General features: G+C 38.5%; 1 protein-coding gene and 1 long non-coding RNA gene across 3 annotated transcripts in view; one reads left to right on the forward strand and one right to left on the reverse strand.

The window, feature by feature from the left end:
- The window catches only part of pax2b (paired box 2b), a 29598-nt gene extending 13918 nt beyond the window's left edge, over positions 1-15680 (forward strand). Inside the window, exons 6-10 of one of the 2 annotated variants that reach the window (XM_039616157.1) lie at positions 422-597; positions 3402-3516; positions 10477-10578; positions 12531-12617; positions 13915-15680. In XM_039616157.1, the coding sequence (XP_039472091.1) occupies positions 422-597; positions 3402-3516; positions 10477-10578; positions 12531-12617; positions 13915-13991 (557 nt within the window). In that variant the 3' untranslated portion in view covers positions 13992-15680. The remainder of the gene's footprint in view (positions 1-421; positions 598-3401; positions 3517-10476; positions 10579-12530; positions 12618-13914) is intronic. The other variant, XM_039616156.1, reaches the window with a different exon arrangement.
- The window catches only part of LOC120441389, a 62859-nt gene that overhangs the window by 4575 nt on the left and 31615 nt on the right, over positions 1-26669 (reverse strand). The gene's annotated exons all lie outside the window — the stretch shown is intronic.

Here is a 26669-nt window from a genome sequence, read left to right on the forward strand (position 1 = left end):
AGAAGGCTGCTCTTGATTTCAGTAACATCGGTAGGGTTTTGGGTGGGGGGGTAGGAAAGAAGGAAGAAAAATGCACTGGCTGAAATGAAAAGGCACTATAATGGGCTTGCTGCTGCTTTCATTAGTACACATGCTTGCCACAACATGTATATATTTGCAAGTGACGGTAATCCATCAATTACCAGAGGGCTTTCAGATCATGATGGTGTTAATACTGTGGAGGGGTGCAGGGAAAAGCCTGTGTAATGTAGCCAGTGGCTCACCACAGCCATTAAGGTACAGAAAAACCTGCACTCCATTTCTCAGATCCCCCACAGAGAAGGTACAGGAAAAAACATGAGAAGAATATAAAGTGCATAGCTTGAAGTAAAGGCCAGCTTCCCGGGGTCAGTGTCTCGAATGTTGCTCTTTCTTCTTGTAGATGGTTCAGATGGTTCTGGCCCAAACAGTGATTCTCAGGGTAGTGTGGAGAGTTTACGGAAACACCTGAGGGCAGATGCCTTCACACAGCAGCAGCTGGAAGCGTTGGACCGGGTCTTTGAACGCCCCTCGTACCCTGACGTCTTCTCTACGACGGAACATGTCAAACTAGAACAGGTTAGTGGCACCGAAACTCTCCATCTTTGCTTTTTCTTTCTTGCAGCACCGAAAACCGAGCATGCTAGTACTGAATCAAACACAGAAAAAGCACCTCTGTCACATATATTCCCAAACCCTTTCCTGGAAATAAAAGCTAATTAAATAAATGTCTGAGATGGCAAAGCCTGGGATTACAGTCCCAGCATGTATAATGCTGGAGGTATCAGTAGGAAAACTCCCACATACTATTGATTTGGTGATGAAAAACACATTCTGTGTACTCCCTGTAATTGAGAATAACAGTAAAGCAACAGAAATTAATCAATACCCAGATTTTTTTCTTCATTTTTGCCACACTATTCAACTGTTGTTTCTTGCCTTTGTTGTTTATTTTCCAATTCTATGACATATCTTAATGTGCAACGACTGACGCGGCCTCAAAAAGCTGCCTTTATTGTAACACATGCCCATGAAATAGATGTATGAAACACTAGCCTCCACCTTTTTCCTGGTCCTGATATTAAAGCCACTCTGGCCATCCATCCTCATTTCGAAAAATTAAGAGGCATTTGGGAAACAGCCACCCCCCACACCAAAACGACAGCCAGAACCCACCGCTTATTAAAAGCTCTGGGCTTATTACAATGGATAACCTTTATTTACTTTCATTATACTATTAAACAACAAGAGACTATTAATTTCTCCCACCGAACTACAAGTCGGACCCATAAAGCAAAAGCAGTCACCTAATTGAGTTCATTTTAATTTCTCTCCAATCGGGGCGAATTACGCAGGTGATAAATCAGTGGGACAGGCCTCACCTCCAGAAGAGGGCCTAATTTGCAGCTAATTACAAAACTGATTTCTACTGGAAGATCAATACCAAAACGAATTGGAAATGACTTGCAATCACAAAGAGCGTCAGGGAGAGTATTAAAAGGCAGAGGGAAAAGGGTTAGACTAGAAAAAGGGGGTGAGTAAGTAAGAAAAAAGAAAGGAGGCCAGGAACAGTCCAGAAAAATCAGCTTTAATTTAATGCAATATTAATCAGAGTATTTTCCCTTTCATGGGTGCCTCAGGTTTTTTTTTCTTTTTTTCCCCTGGAAAATGTGTCCCTATTAGCCAGTGTCTGGGTTCTGTAGCGAGGCATTAAAAAGCCATTCTGGAGATGCAAAACTCAATGGATTCACCCCTCCCACACTTCTGCTAGCCATTTGGTCATCCTTTTCAGACCTATCTTTTCAGTTTTCCCCCTCCTGCCCTTTATCTGCATGATAAAACGTCTGTTTGGCGTCTGAAGCCTGCGAGAATAGAGGAAAACATCCGACATTGTGCCAGTGAACAGTTGTAGCAGACAATTAGAGTTTATCTGTGATAGTGGCAGACAAGAGCGGGGTCACAGGCGTCCTCCTGTGGGAGCGCGGCCCACTGAGCCACGCACACTGTGCTTTGGACAAACATTGTCAACACTCAGACTCCGGAAGTCTCATCTCATTAAAAAAAATCTGCTAACATCTGCCATCAGTGTCTTTAAGCATATTTACAAAGGGAACATGATAAAGAAAGGGGAAGCTGGAAGAGTATTTTTTTACATTGAGAAAGTTTTTTATTTAATTAAAAAGTCAGTTCACCCAAATTAGAAGTTAGATTTTTTTTGTTCGTTTGTTTTCTGATAGACGTCCCTGGGATTCCATCCCAGTGCAGTGAAGGTGAATGGGAGGCTTTTGTGTACCACAGTGCCTTTACAGGCTTTGGTTTCAGTAGTTCTGATAATAAAAACGTTTCTATAATAAGTGCAGATAATACAGTGCTAAAATAATATACAGTAAAGAAAAGACGTGTTGCCATGAGTTTTTGATCAAAAGTCATGATTAATAAATATTGTCTACATCAAAAATCCTCACTTATTTATAATGATATTTTACTTAAACTTTTTATTTAAATAATCTATTTTTTATCGATTTTAGAGTTTATTTCATGTGGGGGTGTTTTTTGTTTGTCTTTTTAATTTTTATTTTTTCAAAATTAAAAGGAAAGTTTATTTTGAAAAAATATTATTTTTTAAAAGAAAAAAGAAATGAGGAAATCTGTTTTTTAAATATTTGATAGATTAGCAATAATAATGAAAATCTTTAACAGCAAACCTCAGTGTTTTGACAATTTTTCCTTAAAAAAAAGTCACACCTCCGTCAGTCTCTACTAAATGGGTGGCTCCAGATGTGTTTACATTTCAAAATATCAGAAGGATTAAGGGTTTGTATTTTTGCATGATTTGGGTGAACTGGCCCTTTAAGCCAACATCTGAGCCCAAACAAAAAGAAAAGCCTCAACAGTTTTTATGATAACAAAACACACAAGCTGTACAAGTGATTGTATTCAGAGATAAGAGGTAATGAAATTTAAAGGTGGTTTAGACTCCAAATTAAAACAAAAAAAACTCCCCCCCCCCCAAAAAAAAACGTGAATAGTGTTCCTTAAACGAGGCCACATGGTGTGTCTGTAACAAAGCAGAACTGCTTTCTCCCTTGGCTGATCAGGAGTAGCACTGCAGTCAAGCACAAAGGGCCAGCTGACACCTTGGCTTTTCACTCATCTCAAAATCCCACTTCCTCTCAGACAATACCAAAATACATTCATGATATGCTTGAACTGCCACCCTGCAGCATGAACACACACACACACACACAAAACACACACACAATGCTCTCATACAAATTTATACTCACACAGGCCTGTGTGGAACGCTTAATGGAGGAGGAGAAAGGAGGATTTCCATCTAGGTATTGTTTGGTTGTGTAATGATTCAACTGTCCTTTTCCCAGGCTAATGAGTACTCGCTTCCTGCCCTGAATTCCAGCCTGGACGAAGGCAAACCCAGTTTATCCTCTAGCGCCAACCCAGACCTGGGCCCCAGCGTGTCGCAAAGCTACCCTGTAGGTAAGATCAAGTGCCATACAGTACGCCTTTATGCTGCTGAGCCACAGCTTCAGCTGAGGGGTTTTGAACAATGTAAAAGGACAAGAAAGTCAGAGCTAAACATGCCTGTGCAACTGACAAAGAGCAAAATGAAATATGTGACAATAAAGGCAAAGCAAAAAGTTAAGTGTGAAGACTTTTTTACCGTTTCACTCTGAGCTGAAAATGCGATAAAAAGCTTAGCAGCAGTCTTCCGTCTTGTTTTTTTTTTTTTTTTTTTTTTTTTTGAGCAAGCAGGGTGATAAGAGAGACTGGGAGGGGAGGGGAGCTGTTCAGTCACTACTGGACAAGGACCTTTGGGTGCCAGCACATCAGAACTATGACTGTGTATCAGAGCAAGGTCTCTGGGAGAAAAAAAAAACAGGCCACCATGCAGGACTGACTGCTTGTTGGCTGCTGCTGTGTTGCTCCTGCAATTTGTTCTCCAGGAGACAGTTTGTGTGTCTCAAAGCACGAGTAATGTGCCTCGGTAAATACGCTCTGGCATTTCTGCCGCCTAACTCTAACACTATGATCATTTATTTCACCCTCCTCTCTCTCTTTCTCTCTCTCTCTGCTTCTCCCTCCTAGTTGTCTCCTCTCCTTGTCACAGTTAATGACTGTCTGGTTAATTGAAATATTGTTTTGTTGTTGCAGTGTTATTACCAAGAAGAAGGTTAAGTTTACTGAAAGTTTACGATGACTGTCGGGGGCCTGAGATTAATATACAGAGCTTTTATTAAAATTCATATAATTATGCAGCAGCCATCAAAGGCAACGAGTTCTGCGTGGGGGGGGAGGACAGGGTGATTGAAAATTGCTGCAGCCCTCCTTCTCAAATGATAGCCAAGCAGTCTTATGAGAAAAGAAAGGGCCCTTCTCTCATTAATATGTGGGAGGTAGATTTCCCCCTGTAAGGCAGGCCTCCTGAGAAGAAAGGTGTGTGTTTGTCCTTTGTGCACTGATGGCCCCATAGAAACAGGCCTGTCTCTACAGGCGGCACCTGGGATATTTTAGATGGTCTCTGCAGAGAGGGTCTCCTTACTGCTTTACAGGTGCAAACAGACATTAAGAGGAAGAAAGATGGGATTGTATGGATAGCTGTGTGTTCCAGTTTGTGTGCATGTGTGTGTGTGTGAGTGTTTTGAAAGCACCTGACTCGACTTGATTTTGTATTAGTAAATAAGTTTTTTCTGCGACCTTCCATGTTGGAAGATCTCAGGAATAAAGCGTACAAAGGTCAAACTAATGGAACAAACATGGCTCTGACTTCCACTTGGTAATTACTATTTGGTTAGTGGCTCTTCTGCTTGGTTTTCCCCCAGTGCCTGCCTGCGTGGATAATAGGTGATATTCAGGTGTGTGGTCTCTCTAATGGCTGAGTATTACAGTTTACTTGCCAGCGATAAGCTCACCAGAGGAATTTTAAGCCTTGCAAAAAGTGGCAAATTATCTGCAGTATTTAGGCTGAGATCCAATTTCAAATTAATTGTGTCTTTACGCGGGAAAGAACTGCAGATTATGTTCGTGCTTAAAAATGTGTTTTTGAACACCAATTAAAATGCCTGCAGTTATTGATCTTGTTGATTTTATGTCCTGGAATTTGCATAATCTATTAAAAATGAATGATTCATGAAGTGTTCATTGCCAGAGATCGGGATTCTCAGTGAACTGAAAGACTTCAGAGATAGAAATCTTTTGTGTCCTCTGCTTATCCTATTAAGGCTCAAAAGTACCTGCAAAGCAGGCTCAAATAAGAAAGGGATTTAAGGGCATTGTGCACATCATCGAAATTCAGAGGCAAGAAGCCACTTCCATTAAAACGCTTTTTTTCTCTCCCTTTCCTCCACATTAATGCTGTATTACCTGCTAAATAGTCCCTCTTACCCCATAAAAACACCAAAGGGTTCCATGAATATGTGGATAGGACAATTGCATATTGTGAGGTAATTTCTATTGTTGATATGGGAAGTAATTTCTTTGATGAATTCCCTTCGAGAGATGGATTTCATCTCAAGTGCTTCTTATTCTTGTTCAGTCGAACTGCTTAAAATTCAAATAGTGTGAGCCGTGGGTGAATTTGTGAATAGCGGAGGGAGGAGCTCGGAACTTTTTTTGTGTGTATTTTGAGAAATAAATGGAGAGATGGTCTCGATACGGCCGATTGTCCACTATTTCTATAGAGCGTTTCTGTATTTCCTGAAATTAGCCAGAGCCCACCTGTTTTCTTGATGCTGCTTCAGACTTAAGAGCCCTCTTAAAATTCCCATGAGCGTTCAGTGGGAGTTTTACACATCTCCGCTCATTGGCCGCATACTGAAGACTCTTTAAACATATTCCCTGCTGGGCCTGTTAATGGAGGCCACCAATGGCTTAAAGCCCCTGTGTCAATGACACCTCTCCTCCTCAAGCAGCTGCTTCTGTACACCCCTTTTATACCGTCCTGCTATTAAACAAAATCTCATCCAGCAAACACAACTAGCCACACTTTACATTCAGTTAAGCTGAGCGAGTGCTCTCAGGGTGAACTACACAGAAAGCGTCAAGACCTGCCGTTGTCCAGTGAGCAGCGAGCAATGATCAGACAGTGAACCTGCCATCAGTGATGTGTGGCCTCGTGACAAATCGCTCCCGTGTCTTCCCACAGGGGAAAACGCAGGCTCCGAAATTAATGCTTATTTCATCTTCAGAAAAGCAAACTAACCTTTGAGCACACATTTGATAATGAATGACTTTCAGCCGGTGTTCGGGGAATTAAAGCAATTTGGCTCTCCAAACATTCTTTACTTAGTTGTAATTAATTAGGGTGCTGAGATTTTTTGGCTCGTGATAAATTGCCCCATTCTGCATATAGCCTAGAAAATGGAGGTCAAAGATTTTTGGTTGTTGTTGTAGCAAACATGAAGGTGTCCCTGTCATGGTAAATTTAATACTCTTGCAAGCAAAAGAGTCATTCACAAATGACTTTGTTCGTGTGCCAAATAACAAGAAGGTCACCCCGGTTTTCCCTTTGTGTTTTAAGAAATTGAGTAGTTGTTAGTGCATAATGTTTCTGGTTGTGGGTTCAGATAAAACCCACGAGTCAGTTTTTCCATGCTAAAATAATATGTGTTTTTAGTCACTCTGTGTACTTCAAAGTTTGCTTTTTTCGGGGGGTCAAATATGTTCACAAGAAATCCTCTATGTTTATGAAATATAACACAGTATTCCCAGCTCGAGCTGCTTCTCAAATGAAGACAGAAATCAACAGGCTTTTGTAACAGCGAACCAAAAAATCTTTGAATTGATTTTTGCAGCGAAAGAAAGAAAAAAAAAGAGGACAGGGGAAAATAAATAGCTCGATTTGCTGGCGTTCAATCTAAGGGGACTGTCAGAGGAAACAGACAATATAAAGAAAGCCATCTTTTAATGAGAATCTGGACACACATCTCTGTTGCAAAAACAACAAAGGCTAGGAAGCAGCTAATGAGGCTATCATTGCTGTACAGAGAGTTCTCCAAATCGGTGCCTCTCTGAAAGAGGGTTTTAAAGGGGACATAAAGCAACAGTAACAGAGCTGCTGGCAGTCACTGCCAACTGCATCCTGGAATATACAAAAGCAGGATTCGGCACAGGTGGTTATCAGCACAGAAGCTTGGCAAACATACCTTTAAAACACCTTTATTAACTGTTTTTAATGGGTAAACCTTCCATGTTTTGCATGTTAAAGTCCTTTCTTTTATTAATTTATTCTAATCGCTAAGCAAAATTATGGCAAAATTGGCACTTTTTGGAGAGGAAATGAAGGCTGAAGTATTGCTTCACTGATCTGATTGACTGGATCAGTTTTAGGTCCAATATTGATGAATTGACTAAACAAAATCAAATACTTTTTTTTATTTGTTTAGTGATTTTGTTTTGTTTATTTTTGACGTAGTTACACTTACTTCGTGCACATTGACAACCCCAATAATGTTCATTTCCGGTTTCAGTTGGACACATTTTTTTAAAATTCAGAAATAAAACAATAACATCCCAGATTGGAAGCAGTGTCACAAGAGGAAAAATATAATGACTCCTTCATCCAAAGTTATAGTAAAATCAGCTTTCATAAAACTGTTATCAAGTCTTGCTTGGTTATTTAAAATATAAAGTGCCCGTCGATGACTACAGTACAGCTGTGACTTCATGCAGCATAAAAGAAGCCGAATTGAACTGCAGTATGCTATTATTTCTGAAGAAAATAAATTAAAACTGCAAGCAAAAGCAGATCCTGTGGTGATTATATTTTTCAGAAGTTAATGAAGAGATTAGAGTATTTACTTTTATTAAACATATGAGCCAGCTGTAGCTGCTGCAATAATAATGAAGAAAAGATAGTGTCAGTGTTTAGGGAGACAGCTAGACAATAGTTACCAGTGTCTACACACACACACACACATACACAATGGCCTCAACCCTGCTGGACCCCCCACCTACAGTACTCCCACGGCTCCCTTTGACTTATGTGCACTGGCTTGTGGCTAACTAATTCTTATTATAAATGAAAGGTCCAGCATGACCTCACTCTTTTCTGTAAAGCTCTTTAACTCTGCAGCCCTTGAGTTTCAGCGCTTTAAGCAAAAGATAAATCTCAGCAGACCCTCGTACAATACAACGATCAGTGTGGAGATTTGCAAACAATAGGGAACAGTTGTTGGACATAAGATTTAATCGTTTCTTTTTCAGACAATTTGTGATCACAAATGAAAAAGTTCTTTTTGGGGGGAAGTGTTTTTAGAGCAAATTCACAAGTTCCTATTTCCTTTCATGTACTATTTTACAGCTTTGTGGTTTACATTGTAACTTTGAACAAACCTGTGAATAAATATTTTTTCTGCTGAACAACAGAGTGGCAAATTTGTGTCATCGAGTGACAAATTCAGACAAAAAGAAATTTATAAGAACTATTTTTTTATTAATATTCATATTTTAAGGGTTCATTTTATGGTGAAGCTGAAAACCTTGATTAAGATTGGTATTTTTGTTTTGTTTTGTTTTTGTTTTTGTTTGTTTTTTTGCTGTTAGAATTTCCACTGGTGTAAGTTTTAGGATCAGTAATTTTACAAGAATGAGCAGGAGCCCAATAATCACAATAACAACACAAAAATGCATCATAACATTAATATTATACATAAGAGTCTTTTTCAAGAGTTAACATGGATTATATGAGTTATATTTTAAGTAAATGAGGCCAGCAGGTCAGCCTGGAGATGATTTTAATCACTGAATAAATACTGTTGTATACATCATATTCTAGATACTTTAATTATAGCTGTAAAATAGAAGGGCAGCACTGTAGTTGAGCAGGAAAACAATGAAAACAGTGTCAGCTGCTGTTAATCCTTTGTATTGGTTCCTATTTGACCAAAAAACAAACAAACAAACAAAGAGAGCCTCAACTCTCCATGCCCTCTTTGCATTAAGTAGCCATTCAAAGCTTCCACGGCTTCTTTTACTACTAACCCTCGTCCTCCTGGTCCTCTCTGGCAGATCTTGGCCTTGTGGGCCTGCCACCGTGTTTCTTTGCCAGTTTTACCACTAACCTTTCCAGTCCCTGGCCCCCACATCCCTCAGCATAGCCAGTATTCCTGCCAGCTTGTAGTAGTGGTACATCATTAGCCAAAAGTATCATTCCCACATCCTTGAAATAAACAAATAATGTGTTTGTTCCATAATTTTTTGTATATTTTTTCTGTGTTTTATGCTTACTGGCAGTACATTTGAGTTACCTTTTTTGTTTTGTTGATTGTTTTATTCTATTATATAGTTATTGCTTTGCATATCTCTCATTTTGTTAGAGGTACAGAGTCACAGACATTAAAAGTGAGACAAATCATGCATAGCGCAACTGCAGAGTCAAAAACATTGTTTGAGGGAAAACTGCATTTACCAGTAAACACTTTTTGCCTCGTAAGATGAAAAAGTAAACTTGGATTTGGATCTGGTGCCAGACTATAATTTTCTTTTTTTTTCTGTAGCATCAACAACATGAACAACTGTTGTCCTCTGGTGTTATGGTGCATTTTATCCTGTACTTCCTCATTAAAGCTCCAGTGGGAGATGATTTTTCCCTGTGAGTCCAAGTCACCCTCACAGTTGACAATATAGCAGGGGCCTCTCTTACCCCAGCCGCTGTGGTAAATGGGGTTACGTGCCGTAGTCCGAATGTCCCTATGGCCAACGAGGACCGTCCAACCGTCACTCTCAATTACAGAGCTGAATATCTGCAGCCAGACGGGTGACGCTCTGCGGAGGGGCCTGCGTGCTCTGCCTTTACAGCCACTACAAAAAAGAGAGACTTCTGGGGTTTACTAAAGGCTGCCATATTTAGACAAGTTTGAATTGTTTAATGAGGAGACATATATACGTGACTAGGATTCGGTTGATTGGAAGCAGCAGCTGTTAGTTTGTTTTTAGTTCACCTATTAGAGGCAGGCTGATGCTTTCTGGTAACTGAAATCTGGAGTTTTGTACTGACTGACTTGTGGTGGTGGTGGTGAGTCATGGCATCCACAGAAACAGGGGGTAATGGTTGTGTTGTGTAATTGCACATTTGCATTTTGAGAATGGGAGGCTGAAAGCAGAGGTGAAAGTGGCTAACCGCACTTAAGTTTGCTTCTAACAACCTTTATTTTGCAGGAACAGCTACTTATTTGCTCAGCAGATTCAGACTCTACATATTTTTTTAATAATATCAGACTCTGAAAGCAGCCACTCAAGCAGAATATAAAAAAGTTCAGATTTTCAATTCTCAAAGCTTAAAAAAAGAACACTTTGCTTCTTGCTTTAAAGATGGAAATGTTTCTTTTCACTCAAGTGTTAAGGATTCATTTGTACGTTACAGCGTCACCAATCTTAAACAGAAGATTTTCTAGATCACAGCTGAGTTTTTTTTCTGTTTGTTTTGTTTTGTCTCTGCAGGTCGGGATATGGCCAACACAACCTTACCTGGCTATCCCCCTCACGTTCCCCCTACAGGCCAGGGCAGCTACCCAACCTCCACGCTCGCTGGAATGGTTCCTGGTAAGAGATGAACTGTTTTATATTGTCATTAGGGATTATTTAACAGTTGGCGTTGCCCTCAAAACATTTGTAGAAGATGTATAATATTTAAATGAATATTGACCTGTAGAATAAGGGATTCACATATTCTTATATTATGTGTGCATATGATTGGATCAGACAAGCTGAGTAGGTGATCAAAGAAAGGGAAGAGCATGGTCAAACTCTCTTCCTTCTCATCTTCCTGGTCCTGTTGGCTCATCATCTCCTCTGGTGGCCGTTCTCAGCGGCCTCGATAAACAGCACCAGCAGCCTTCCCCAGCCTCTGCGCTCCAGAGCATATCCCTTTACTCTCCTCTACTTAACCTGCAGTTCAGGTTCACAGCAAACAGTTAAGGGTCAAAAGGCAGAGGCATGAGAGCCCGGTAAATATTCAAATCATTGTCTCTCTGAGGAGGTCAGGTTTGTGTTTCACTGCCAGGAACAGGGCAAAGATGCAGTTTTGGTGCCGGGCTTTATACGCTTCTTCAGCTCCAGCATCGAAGCACACGTTTTCAGCAAAGCACAGCCAGCATTTTGCTTTGACGTGATTAAACCACATGGACAAGGAAATCAGTCAAGTGTGCATTGTGTTAGCATATCATTTACCAATCAGGCACCCCATCACAGACTCTGGCTGTTCCTTTTTCTTCCATTATAAAGGGCTGCCATGACATTTTTTATTATATTCTCAGCCAAGGAGGTTGCATTTATTTTCCATTTGTTGTTGTTTTGTGATTTGAAGGTAGACTAAAAAGGAGCATTTCATAAAACCTAGTGGTAACTTAGTCCTCAAAGCACTAAACAAATGCTTTTGTAAAGGGTAAGGGTATTTCTTAAAGGGTAGGTACACCCAAATTACATAGCATCATCCATATTTCATCTAGCCCTGCTTTAATGTAACAGTGGGTAAAATAAAATTCGTGGTATTCTTAGAACTGGATGACTTACATGTAATGCTATGTTGCTAGATTATTTATTATTTATTTATAAATTATTTATTATATTATTTAATCACGTTATTTTTTAAATTAGTAGTTTATTTTTGAAAATATTGAGAATATAGAGACAATATAAATTAATTTCTGTTCTTTTTTTTCATATTCTTCTTCAAAAGCTTGATCCCATAATAGCCAAGGCAGCAGTAAAAACAAAGGGTGATGTGGGAGCCCTGGGCGGTAGCGCAGCCCAGATTTACTTTTTGATTTCAGCTAATAAAACTGTTAAATCATGTGGGTGGAAAAGAGACAAGTCAAACATACTTTTACTTTCCATTTGTTCCTATGTGGCACCAAGCAAAAGATGAGGACCTTAATCCCATGGCTTGTGGTTTTGTGTTACAACTGATTCATCCTATACACAACCACTAAGATTTAGTGACAGGCACAAAACACTGTTAAAGCAAAGCCATTTCTCACCAGCTCCATATAAAATCTGGCCTTTATTATCTCGTAAAAGAAAGAAACGTGTTGAACCAGCAGCGGTGCTCACTGACATGCTCCAAGGTACTTCTGTTGCAAGAAACATCAGAGTTCAGACCAGAGGGCTTTCAGACTGGAGATGTTAAAACTCCTCCAAGAAAGGCTGCAGGATTTATTGCAGCATATCAAAAACGTATGCATGAAACTGTTTATTACCACTCTGTGTTTATTAGACTGTTTTGGAATATACTGGAGGAAGAAGAATGGCTTGATATCCATAAATGGGACAGGGAAAAGCCGCCTTCAGTGTCACATCCTGTATTGTTCAGTGTTGCATAACTTAAGTGAAATGAAAAAGAAATAAATTACTTGCTTGACTGGTCTCACATCGATGACTATCATTTCCACCCACAAATTGCATCCTGTTTTGAATGACGAGAAATGACTGCATGTGAAGGGGGTAATGGTTTGATGCATTGAAATGCTAATTGATTTGTTGTTTTTGTTTTGCAGGGAGTGAGTTTTCGGGGAACCCCTACAGTCATCCACAGTACACAACCTACAATGAAGCCTGGCGATTCAGCAACCCAGCATTACTAAGTGAGTAGAGAGCGAGAAACTTGATGAGAATGATTAATTGACCATTTACTAGATCAGCGATAGTCCAGTTGTAGCCTTGCAGACATGGAAGTCTTAGGATATTTATACATCCCAAAGCATTACAGCTGGAGCGCTAACAAGAGCAATACTTGCTTTTTAGTGCTTCAGTGCTTTTGAGGGTTATGTTTAAATAAAACACAAAACACCACCTGTATTAAAATAGATATTTGTTGCAAGTGTTATTTTGTATTATCTTGACCAAGTAAAGCTTGAGCTAATCCTTAAAACTGACCTACTATTTTCTGTCATTTCTATATTATTACAACGACGGATTCTTATATGTTTCCAATAATGAGGTTAGAGTATGTTTAATAGCTCAGATTACATTGCTCTAAATCCTGAGTTTAAGGCAGTTTTGGATATGTATGATCCAGGATATCACTAATATGATGATCCTGTCCCTGGTTGTGAACACACGAGCCCCACCCACCTGCTCTTCAAGCCTTCTGTTTGCAAGTTGCAGCCAATCAGGAGACAGCTGTCTTATCTGGATGGTGGTCTTAAAGGGACAGGAGTTAAAAATCTTGTTTCAGACTGTAGATGAATTAAGGCCCAGTAGCAGAGAAATAAAGACTAATTTGAACAGAGAATCATGCAAAACTACTCTGGTAGAGTGGAATGATAGAAATTAAAGCGCTAGAAATGAGCACAATAGGTCCCCTTGAACATCCTCCTACGATCCTAAATGTTAAAGTGTTATATTTGAAAAATTATGTTAGGACAACAGTTGAGTAATTTACTGACGTAAAATCATTTTGCTGATATTGCTATACTAAAACCAAAAAAATCTTCATGTCATGTCTTCTACGTACAATAGGTGACCTTTTGTCTGTGACACGTAGCTTTAGCGTGTCTCTTTTTTGATTACAGCATTTGCAGATTCAAATGTAAATCAAATGATTTAGAAAGCATAAAAAATGTGAAATGCTTAAGATGCAACCTTTCTTAGTTGTTTATAGCTAGTTAAGTAAACAACATTTAAGTAAACTTTAAAGGAAAATCCTAATTTTGCTGGTCTAAAATCAAGGATTGTTTCAAAAGTTCCAGTATGGAAACCTTGGCAGGTGGTAAAAACAATAAATGTGGGGAACAGGTCTTAGTAAATGGTCAGTATGATGTGACTTGAATGATGAAACCCAGTATTACACATTATAATATTAATATTGATATATTTGGTAAATGGCAGTGAAAACTGTATTTGTTGTTTCAAATGGTTCGTTCTTCTGTTAACTTTCAGGTTCCCCTTATTATTATAGTGCCGCATCGAGAGGCTCCGCCCCTCCCACTGCTGCCACTGCCTATGACCGTCACTAGTTACCATGGAAACCAAATCAACCTGCAGGACCATGGCCTCAGCCTCCATATTGCCCCGGTGTGAGCAGCATGGTCCACTGGACACTGAGCAACTGCGCATAAAATATTCCTGGCTCACACAAAAAGAAACTAAACGGTTTTTGGGATTTGTGACAACTTCAGTCCTCTCTCATCGCAGCTTTGTTGGACCATCAAAGCCAAACTTAATCTCCAAGACATCATCACGGACAGTGAAAGTTGCTACACACATGATGAAACTTGTGGCTAAATGCAGTGATTTAAAAAATAAAATAAAAGGAAAAAGACTCTAAAAAAAGAAAAGAAAAGTCAAGAATTCTTTCCCCCTTTAGCAGTACCACAGTTTCATCCCATCACGGATCAATACTGTACATTCCTTTTTCTTGAAGGCTCTCAGCAGGGACACTGTCCAGAGCTTAAAATGTAGCAGCAGCCTTTTTTCCCCACTTTTCCAATTTGTCTCCCTCTCGATTCAAACGGCAGTGCAGAGAGATCAGAGGAGATTAGCAGCAACACGTGCAGGCTGTGGCAGCCTAATGTTGATTTTATCCATTTGAACAGTCACCGACTGAACATCCAGCATGAGTAAATCGATCGCTTTTGATGCCATGAGAAGATTAGGACATGTTCTCTGTGATACACAATCAAGATGTAAAAATGAAAATGAAATAAATAAAGAAACATCCGTTTGAAAATAGATGGAGCCATGACTATATAGCACCATGGCCCGCTATTTGCAAGACTTCGAGAAACTAGTAAATATATTCTTAAAATGATTTTTTTATTTCATTTTTATAATTCGTAATGACTCAACTGCAGACTGCTTGGCTAGTGTTTCACTATGTCTTATTTGTCAGGATTCAAGAGGTCATCAGGCAAAACTTTTTTTGTGTTTTTTTTTTTTTGTTAATTTTGCACTATTTTGGAGGTTTGCAACACTGGAGCGTTATTATGCAGAAAACTGACATGCATCTTTGCTTTATTTCACAAAACTGGCTGTAAGTCCAAAAGGCACTTACAGTTAATCTTGTATTTCAAGGCCCATCATGTCACTGCCTTGACGTGCACTATACTATGTTCTCACAGCTTACATTTCTATTTAAGTTGATTAAGTCTTTGGCATTCAACCACAAAAAAAGGATATAACAGCCATCCCAAGTAAAAACACTATCATCATTTGTCTAGTCTGATAACTGAAGCGTTCAGATTCACTCTGATAAGATGATTCTGATGACTCCAATAAAATCAAAAAGCAGGGCGACGTTTTCAGCTAAATGCCTTAAACATGCTCCTTCCTAACTTTAGCCCCCTCGTCCCCCTCCAACATGTTTCAGGCCAAGTCATTTGTTTGAATCAAGCTGGAATGATGGTTTCTTCATCTGTCAAGTGAATGTATTTGCATTTGCCAAAGACTTAGTTCTCATTAATGTTTATTTACAGGCCGCCTATATGCATCACGAGAGCAGTATTATTGTTATTATTATTATTAGGAAAAAAACCCGCATTGTTCATGAGGAAAAGTATATGTATAAATTCTATGCAGTGCAGAGATGGTCATCATATGCATATTCAGCTGTAAACCTAAAGGTAGGTGGAGTTTATTTAATGTTATGTTATTTACAAATTGTTCATTTTGTAGAAGCATTCTTTGTGTGTGATGTGAAGACACTTCTCTGTAAATACAGTAAGAAAAAATGTCTTTCATGTTCATGGGTATTATCACTTTCATTATGCTGATATCACTTGTACAATAATAAAAGTGTCTGAAATCTTTTACGCAAAAGGACCTGCGGGTTGTCTCGTATAATCATTACATTTACACATAAAGACAAAAAATTGACTGGTTAGATTTTCTTAAATGGGAGGATTTCATATTTTTCTATTTTTTATCACTTCACACATAAAAGAAAATCATGTTTGAAAGTTTTTCACTGTTTTTTTTATATTTGTGCATTTACTGGAACAAACTAAGTGACAAAAATCCTCATCTGTACAAGCTAAATTTTATCAAAATTCCTAATTTTAAAAACAAAACTTCTTTTGTTTGTCACATTTATGATATTTTTCATATTTTTGAGCCCTAACTTGAAAAGAAAAAAACATGATCATTTTAAATTTATTGGATACATTTAAAAAGTAAACAATTAAGTATAGCTTCTCTTTACTTAATTATTTTAGGGCTGCATTTCAATCCATTTATATAAAAGAATGAACCTTCATTTTGTGAAATTATGGTCAACGTCTAAGTCAAAGTCAGCTTTACTGTCAATTCTGCATGTACATAAACACGATCAAAATGACAATCACAATTACCCCTGACCCCTGGTGTGCAACTACAATACAGTATAACAAATAAAATAAAGTAGAGAGCTATAAGAATAAGGCATACAGATATGAAAATAAATATGAAGTGTCAAATAGACTATACATAATTACACTCTACAAAATATAAGGTGTACAAGAATCCTTAAAGCTCTATATAATATTGCAGTTCTTTGTTAAAATTATAACATATAAATAAATATATATGTATATCATGAATTATTAAAAAGGTCTATGAGACTGAATGTACAGATAAATTCAATCTACCATTATATACAGGTGTCCCAAAACATATAAAGTAAGTAAAGTTGAATTCAAAGTTGGTAAACTCCAAAGTTTTTTTATAGAAATACTGAAAAGCCATGACATAAGAAAAAGAAAACTGAATATATTTATGAGTGTTTTAACATTATGTATTGTCAGACTCACTGTCAAATATTTAAATAAAAATAGAGTGTGTTTATTTGCTGATAATTTTACCCTTTTGTTAAATTCAAAATCACAATATATCAAAAGTTGAAACTGAGAAATTCTATTACTTATGAAAAAATAATTCATTTTAAGTCTGTAGTTGACCACACAAAGAAGTAAACATATATGAGCATGAGATCATTTAAGATGCAGGCAGAATGATATGGCAAATAAATATTTAAAAATCTAAATCATGAATGTTTGATTGAAAGGAAAGGAACACAAACAATGTGCAAACACTGTGTATTAGAGAATATATGAGAAATCCACAATAATATTGAATGATATATGCAGGTTTAGGACCAACACGTGCTGCTATATATGGGAGGACTTTTGTCAGAGAAAGCCTTTCTCAATTCAGGATAACAATGCCAAGCACTTTTGCATGTGCAACAGCATGACTGCTCGGCAGAAAGGTGGATGACTGGTCTTCCTGCTATCTGAACGAGTCATCCATTAAAAACATTTGTCACATTATGAGACAAAATATAAAGCAAAAGATGTCTAAAACCTTGACATGCAAAATGAGGAAACATTTGGCTTTCAAAACTGCAGCAACTGGTCGCCTCAGTGGCTAAACAAGCTAAAAGTTCTTAAAACAGAAGAGGGGTTATGACAATACAGTAGGCACATTACCAAATATGTTTTTCCCACATTTAGAGGATGCAAAAACTTTTGCGCAGCTTGTTTTTATTCATTTTTTCCCAAAAGTTTAATTGTATTCAACTTCACATTTTAGCGGGAAGACTTGAGAGGATTCATAACACTGATCCGCTTGATGTCTGCTGATGTAGTCTGATGGATTGTTTTTATCTGGAACGTCACAAAAATGGGAAGGTAAATAATTGTTTCTCCACTGGATTGTCACAGGGGTGCATTATTTTGCTGTATAATGCCAAAGCCATTACACAACGCACCATGTTCTTAAGTCAGGGAGGGGCGGCCATCTGTGTGACCCTGAATGACCGTACTCACCTGTATAAAGTGAAAACTTTGAAGAAGGCCTGCAGATACTCTATGCCACATATATGCTTTAAACAGTGTTGTTTAGTTTTTGCCCCCTTCCTGATGTGTTTTGCATATTTGTCCCACATACATGTTTCAGATCATTTAAAAAAAAATGCAATATTAGACGAAGATAACCCAAGTAAACACAAAATGACATTTTTAAATGATGATTTAATTGATTCGGGGAGTTATCTAAGCTTACCTGGTCCTGTGTGAAAAGTAAATTGTCCCTCTTGTTAAATCATGAATTGACTGCGATTAACCACATTTTTTGGAAAGCTGTGTTCAGTTTCATTAAACACACTCAAGCCTGATTACTGGCAGACCTGTTGAATCAAGAAGCTGCCTGACAAAGTGAAGCAGGCTAAAAGATCTCAAAAAGCAACGCATCATGCCATGATTTAAAGAAACACCTGAGAAATAAAGTCACTGACATCTATCTGACTGGAAAGGGTTAAAAAGCCATTTTAAGGCTTGGGACTCCAGTTAACCACAAAGCCATTATACACAAAGGGAGAAAATATGGAACAGTGGAGAACCTTCCCAGGAGTGACCAGCCTACAAAAAGTGCTTCAAGAGCACATTAATGACACATCCAGGAGGTCACAGAATAACCCAGAAAACAGTAAAGAACTGCAGGCATCACATGTCTCATTTAAGATCAGAGTTCACGATTCAACAATAAGAATGAGGCTGGGCAAAAATGGCATCCATGGGAGAGTTCAAGGAGAAAACCACCAAAAGGAACATAAAGGTTCATCTGGACATCTGGAAAAATACTCTGCAGACTCACAAGACAAAAGTTGAGCTTTTTGGAAGGTTTGAATCCCGTTACATCAGGCACAAAACTAACATAGCATTTCGAAAAGGAACATCATACAAACAATAAAATATGGTGGCAGCAGTGTAATGGTCTGGGGCTGTTTTGCTGACTCGGGACTTGTAAGACTTGCTGTGGTAAATGGAACCATGAATTCTAGTGTCTAGCAAAACATGCTATAGTAGAATGTCCGGGCATCTATTTGTGACCTAAAACTGAATTGCACTTGGGTTCTGCAACAGGATCCAAAACACACCAGCAAGTCAACTTCTGAATGGCTTAAGAAAAACAAAATGAAGACTTCGGAGTGGCCTAATCAAAGTCCTAACCTGAATCCGATTGAGATGCTGTGACATGACCTTAAAAAGGCAGTTCATGCTCGAAACCCTCCAATGTGACTGAATTACAACAATTCTGCAAAGGTGAGTAGGTTGAAATTCTTCCACAACACTGCAAAAGACTCATTGCCAGTAATTGTAAATGCCACCCTTAGCAGTTTTTGTTGCTAAGGGTGGCCCAACCAGTTTTTCAATTTAGGGGGCAATCACTTTTTCGTATAGGACCCTTTTCCCCCTTTTCCCCTTAATAACAAATACATTAATTTAGAAACTACATTTTGTTTACTTGTGTTACCTTGGACTAATATTTAAATTTGTTCAATGATCTGAAACATACAAAAAAATGGAAATTAGGAAGGGAACAAACAATGTATATGCAGGACAAACAAATTTGTCCCACCTTTGGAACAACTCACTATGTTCTTAATCATAATGTATCATTCTTGCATATTTATTGTCTATTTATTTCATTTTTCTTAATGGTTGTCCCTTGGGGATAATAAAGATATTCTTGATCTTTAATTATTGAGGATGTAACACTTTGGTAACACTTTCCCAACTTTTCTAAAACAGGCTGACGGAATGAAATTCAGAATAACATTGTTATATATTGAATAATGTGCTTTTCAAGCATATTTTCTTGTGAATGATTATTTTTTATTAGGTGTCCTGTCTGTCTGTCAACAGTCTGTAAAAGGGTTATCTTCTGTATTTCTTGTTGCAGTTTTGAACATGGCATTTACTTAAATGTTTTAGATCTGAAGCTTAAATTATTTGTTGTTTTTTGCCTCCAAAATAATTATGTAATTCCTACAAAACTCAAAATACCAATTTATATTTATTTTGTGGTTTGGATCTCTCATTTACATTAATAAAAGGAGTCAGAGAGATTGTTGGACAAACAATACCTCAAACAGCCCAGCACAAGAATGGTTTCTCTAATGCTAATGCAAAATATAAAATGTAAAGTGTAAAATTCCAGTTCATTTGACAGTTGACAATACATTTAATTCAGAATGTCCTCTTTCTTATGCCTATAACTACTTTGTGTGAGTAAAATGTTTAGTACATTTGTACAGTGAATTTAAATCCTAGATAGAAGGTTAGAATACAGCATTACCATGTTAAGTATATATTTGATTTCTATTTTTTTGTGGAGATGACAAATAACATAGGTCTGCGTGCTGATGGGTAAAAAGAAAGCTGAACGCATCAGTGAATTCAAGCTCTTAATGAGGCTGTTTTCAGATAAATGTATTTACTTTTCAGGTATAAAGATCACATAGTACAAAGAGACTACAGTGAGAATGCCTCTGAATGTTTTCTCCATGATTTGGATCACTGAGCAGCACATAAAGTGTTTAACCTCTCCTCGCTTTGTAAAGCTGAATTAATTTTTCTAGCAGTGTGCCTGAATTCAATTTGTGCTAAGTTGCAGCGAGAGATTTATGCATGAAATCCCTCTTAGAGCTTATTTTCACTCTTTCTTCGCTCCGTAATCCCTCCACCGCTGCCGCTTCGTATGACTTAGTTATATCATTATTGATTTACAACAAGTGGACACTGTCCTGATTAACGTTGTGTGATTTGCAAAGGATTTGGGCTCCAGAAGCACAGGAGCCAGAATGTGCAAGTGTAATACAATAACTCAAACATCCGTTTCTTAGTCAAAATGCTTTTTTCAAACTCCTTTTAATTGCACAAAGTGAGTTTAACCTTCTGGATAGGAGTGATATAATGACAATTTTATTATAGCTATCGACAGCATATTTTACTTAAAAATTGACTCCGAAAAACACACTTCTCTAAAACATACTGAGCTGAGCTGTTCTCTGGTGCGCCCTGATACCTCTGGGTCCTGGAGCAGAGACTCTTTTTTTACTTTGTAATTCAATTTCTCTGGCTGTTGTTTATTTCATAGCTCCCCTGTGAAGCATCAGAAGCTGATGTTCTGTCAGCCCCTAACTGTCGTACATGTTTGTCATTCACAGCCCTTGTTAGAGGAAGAAGGGAAAAAGGAGAGCTTGACTCTTTTTCTCTTCCCAGCTGAGAATTCCCAGAAGCAGAATTGTTCTATTTAGATGGAAACTTTTTTGTCACTCTCCTGTCTAAATTGGCATATCTGGCTCTCTCTTCTGAAACCAATAAACTGTGAACCTGGACGAATCTGTCAATCAAGCTCAAATTGACTGCAGCATGCCAGATGACAACACCATCCTCTTGAATATAAATATATATATTATTTACTGTATATATAAAAATGTTGGGGTGATCTGATTGGCTGTAATCAGCACCTGTCACGCTTTTTGCGCATCAAACGTTCAGTTAATAGGTTTGAAAACACAAGTGCAGACATTTCCTCAGATATTCTCAGCCAATGTAAGTTTGCGGGTATAAATAAAATTGAGTATTTGATCTTGGGGGGAAAAAAGTCCAGTAAGGCAAAGTTTGAACAAAAATGTTCTTACTTGTATTGAAAAAAGAAGAAAAAAACGAGGTCAGTAATCAATTTAGTGCACAAGTGCTGAAATTTTGATTAATTATATACATGAAACTTCAATTTACTTGAGTGAGAGAGAGAAAAGCTTTTTATAATCTACTTTTTATTCCTTATCTAACTGTGACATTAATGCAATTACTCCTCACTTCAATAATCTGTAATAACTTAAATGCATAGAACTCATTCTACAGATTGCTCCTTAATCAGCATGTCTGAATTGTACAAGTCAAGAGAAAAATATTTCTATTTGGAATGATCTCAGAAATGTACGATCTGTTTCAAGGAAACAAGCTGGACTTGTACACGTGGTAGACTATGTGTTAAAATGTAGTTTTGACAGTAACAAGATACCCTCCCAGGGTATCGTAACAGTATTGCTCATATACCTCCAAACCACAGTGTCAAATCTAACTGTTGACCTTTTGAGCTGCTCCACGCTAATACTTGCTGACTGAACACCCTTTCTGTGTGATTTGTACAGCCGTACCATGAATATGCTGCAGCAACTGAATTATAATTTGGTTACTGGTGTGTCAAATGTACAATAAATCCTCAGGATGTTATCATTTGCAGTGACACATGAAGAAGAAGATGAGGGGAGGGGGAGCTGTAGAGAAAATATGAAAATGCTTTTCACGTCTTCATATCCGAGTAGTGGTTTGGACGTTATGAAAAGAGGGAATGGATCTGCTGCTTTATGTGCTGTATCTAATTGGATATGGCAATATATAATATGATTCTCCAGTATCCATCAATTCCTGTGTTAGACCTGTTTGTATGGCCGTGTCAGTGGGGCAGCCTAGCTTGTTATGATGCCTGAGCAGCAATTATGAGGTAATTTTTGACTCTTGCTGTGTGAGGCCATCCAGAGGATACTTGAGGGGAGGTTCCTAATGAGTGAGCATTGATTGATTGGACATAATAAGTGCCCTGCTTGACTGAAAGCGAGTGAGAAAAAGGGGGGAGGAAAGGAGACTGGGGGGGTGGGTAGTGGGGTTTGGATGAAAGCATATTTCTAAATGACCAGTTATTAGATCGGTTAGCGTATAGGTGAGCCCCACGCCACTGCCAAAACCAGGCTGGCTCAGCCCAGCGCCAAACCTCATTTACCCTTCACCAGTAAATAATTACCCTAATGGCTATTGTGTGATACATGATGCAATTAAAGCCTAATGCAATGCACCTCACTTAGCGAACGTGTCAGGTCCCACACAACAGGCAGCAGTGGTCCTGAGCTAACAGGGCTAGCTACCTGACTGGCCAGTAAAGGGGATGTCCTCCAAAGCAGACAGAAGAGCTCCCCTAATCAGCTGGATCTGTCACCCAGGTGTGTTTGTTTGCCTGTAACCGGGGAACTGGGAAATATTCAGAGAGAAGCGAGGAGGGAAAGCAGAATTTGATGCAAGCTATTCCAGTTAGCAGAAGAGAATATAATGGAAGAGAGGGCAGAATCATCAACCCCCATCCTTTCTCCCCTATAACCCCAGCTTCTCTTGCAGCTCCCCTCCTCCTCCTCCTCCTTCACCACCACCACCACACTCCCAACACCCCAGTCACTGTCAGGCCAAACACATGATGAATTGCCCTGTCAACAGAATTCATTCAGGGACCAATTAATTCAGCAGAAATGAACTAGAGCCATCAGTCGCTGAAAAACTCAGAGCAAAGAGAGCAAAGTAGCTCTCTTTGGAAGAAAGAGAGACAGTGTGTGTGAGAGGGGAAGAGAGAGAGGGAGAATGAGGGAGAGGGTGCCAGGGGAGTGCAGTGGAAGTTAGCCTGACAGGAATTGGTCATTTAATGCTTTAGCGCACTGGAGACAGCCCCTGTCATAGAGGAAGCCATGACAGGACTCCCCTGGTACTTTATTTATTAATTATCCAGAGCAGCAAGGGGCATTTAACTGTCTCACTCCAGGCCTGTCAACTCGACTTCTTGTCATTTCCCTACCACAAACAGGTCCTTTAGAAACAAACCCGAATCAAAGGAGGAGAAAATGTAATTACTCACAGAGCAGATAAATATTTTCATTGCAGCAGCTGTTACATTACAAAAAAAAAATCAATTTTTGTGCTTAGACTTTTTCAGAAGTGTGATTTTTCTCTGAAATTTTAATCACGATGGAAACTATATCTTGCCCTGAGTTTTGACAGCTGATCGTCTGTCAGTAGCGAAAGGACACCAAAGAGTCAGGTCACTCTCACAGCCACTTGATACAAAAGCAACACAAGCAGCCATTTAAGAATTCATGCTTATATTGCAGAAAAATAGATCATAATCATTATTATGTAATGTAATTTTTTTTTTTTTTTTTGCTTATTTCAGCTACATCTCCTTGCAACTTATTCTATATTTGCATCAAATGTGTCACTTAGTATAAAAGAAATTGCTCTAAGGAAGAAATTGCAATCAATAACAAAAGTTTTCTTGAAGACTAAAAAATAAAAGCATCCTATGTTGTCGTTTGCCAAGCAGATAGAATTCTGTTTTCCCCGCTGGAAACTCAATGAGCCTGTGGCTGACCTTTTCAGTCAAAGGTTTGATCTTTCCCTATTGTGTTGTGTTGATCAGCTGGTAAATATTTGATGGAACCTTTTCTTTAGCACATCAAGCATCTCGGTGTAACGGGAGCATGACGAGGCAGCTGGAAAGCTGTTTTTGCTATCAGGTATGCCTTACTGAGATCAAACAACAGCTGAAAGCATGAATAATGTCAATAATGTACCAAACAGCATTACAAAGCACTTTTATGAAATGGGAAATACAGAGAAATTACATCCAGTAAAACGTTCAGTGGTACATTGTGGGAGTTGCAAGTCCTACAAACTCCTTGCAGTGAGTTAATTTATGCATTCAAAGAAGGTGGTTTTAATCCACAATGGCATTAAAGTCACAAAACTAACTGAGCAGCGGCACCTGAGGACTGCTCTTTTCTGCAAGTTTGAAACAAAGCCGATGAAATTCTGAGGAAGCCAGGAATAAGGAGATGTGCTGCAGTATATAATTAATTAAATGAGACTAATTAGGAACATGAGAGCAGGTGCCAGGCTATGGGCTGACAGCAAAGACAGCTAGACAACAAGAAGGGGGAAAAAAAAACCTATGGGTAAGGGGTGTAACGTGACAAGAGGAGGGACAAAGCAACTTTCTGTGTTTTGTCACATGAAACCTCCAAGGAATATATGTGACAGAAATTGTAGACCCAGACACCATGGGGGTCTCTCCCTTTGTTTAAGACAGATTTTCATTTCACCAATTTGGGGTTGATGCAAGCAAGAGATTTTCCTCCTCATTATTCCTGCATGTGGATTAAAATAATATATAAAAAAGAAAGACAGTGCAACTGAGACACTCGCATATGAATGTGTACAGTGGCTCACCAGAGATACCATAGAGATGTCACACTTAGAATGTTATGCATGAGAAAAAATGGGTTTGTATTACTCGTTGCACACCAGCTGGTGATTTAGAATTCAAGCAACAGAGTACCTGCACAGCTAAATGCAATTTTTGGTCATTCTTGGATTATAAAAGTAATGCTTGCATATTAACCCCAGTTCCAGACAGAACGAAAACATCACATTATTGATGGATCATTCTGTTACTTAAATGGTGCAATAGATGGGAGAAAAACCAGTATTTTTGCTGCACAAAAAACCCCACATCCTCTTTTTCTGCTCTACCATTTGGTTCTAAACATTATGGAAAGTCCAGCCTGTTCAGTCAGACACACTCAGAAGGGGCATCAGCCTATTTTATCACAATTTGCTCACTAACCAGTTACAAATGTGGCATGTGATGACAATAATGAGGCTTGATGTCACTTAGCCTTTGGGCCGTGTGTGTGTGGAATAGTAAAGCAGGATGTCAGGGTGCTGCAGGTCCTCCTCTCTGGCACTGAGAGGCCTTCTGCACACGAGGTGACAGACACCTCGGTTAGAGAGAGAGCCGCCTCTCTAACAGCATTATAAATTACTGTAGATCCTATTTGTGTCAGTGGAGGCAAGTGAGGGGAAAATTCAACATCAGCCTATTTATTCATTTACTTATTCCCTGGCTCGGTCAGGCTCAGTGCTGCTGGAGGAGAGGAGCTCTGCTCCTCTCTGTAGTGCCACTCTGCCTCAGAACAAATGCTGTGTGTTTAGAGACACATGGGTATTTCATTTTAGAAGCACTGGTGATATCAGAGTCAATCAGGCCAGAAAGGGAAAAGCATTACAGCGGAATTTTCTTCACCCAATCTGGATGGAGCCCACATTTTTACATATCCATAAAGCGTAAATAAAACCTGCAAGTGCAGACAGCATGTCTGCCCAGGGGTAAACTTCTGTACTGGAATGTGGCAGAAATGTTGAAGACTTGCTACAATATATACTCTAAAATTGTAACAGGTCAAATAAATCGGGAAAGGCCACTTAATATATTTAAATGTGTGTACGTTGTCTGAAGAAATATGGGTCTTTTCAGATTAATCACCTTTCTGGTTAATATCTGATATTATGTTTGTTTGGTTTAGACACGTAAAACTTGTCGATGAAAAGAAATAAGAACAATTAATTATTAAGACAATCTTCTAAAAAGAAATGTAACTCTTGAAAAGTAAAGGATTTTGGAGATATTGCTGTGCAGTCAATAAACATCCTCACCTGACTCAATTTTTGTGTTAACAGTTCTTACTTTGCATAATCAATAACCAGTGACATGAAATGGATTTTGAAAAGAAAAGTAATTTCCCATCTAAAAATGCCACAAATTATATAAAAATACAAAGCAACCACAGCTCGATATGTTTTTGTGTAGACTGGTTACTTCACAAAAGACAAAAAAAAAACAGCTGCTAAAAAAGATGCGGAGCTTTCGTTAAATTATCAAGGGATGGCTTGGAGTGTGCATCATCATTAGTTTGACTAAGTAGCATCGGTCAGTGACTCAAGTAGTGGTAAATGGCACAATTAGCAGGCTGAGCAGGGAGAGGTATATTCAATTTGAAAGCCTTCTTTCTTAATCCATCTCCTGTGATCATGAGAAATGCTGAGCTATGGGCTTTTATGCTCAATGACATTAATCAGGTTAATTCAAAGTAAAATGTCAACATTGTAATCAAGAACTAGCACACTCCAGCAAAATGTAAATGTCTACAGATGCTAAATGTTAATGTCCGACAGCGTTCGTCTTCTTAGATCTATCTTTTTTTTTAAATATGT

The sequence above is a fragment of the Oreochromis aureus genome, linkage group 8 (genome assembly GCF_013358895.1).
Source record: "Oreochromis aureus strain Israel breed Guangdong linkage group 8, ZZ_aureus, whole genome shotgun sequence".
Lineage (NCBI taxonomy): Eukaryota > Metazoa > Chordata > Actinopteri > Cichliformes > Cichlidae > Oreochromis > Oreochromis aureus.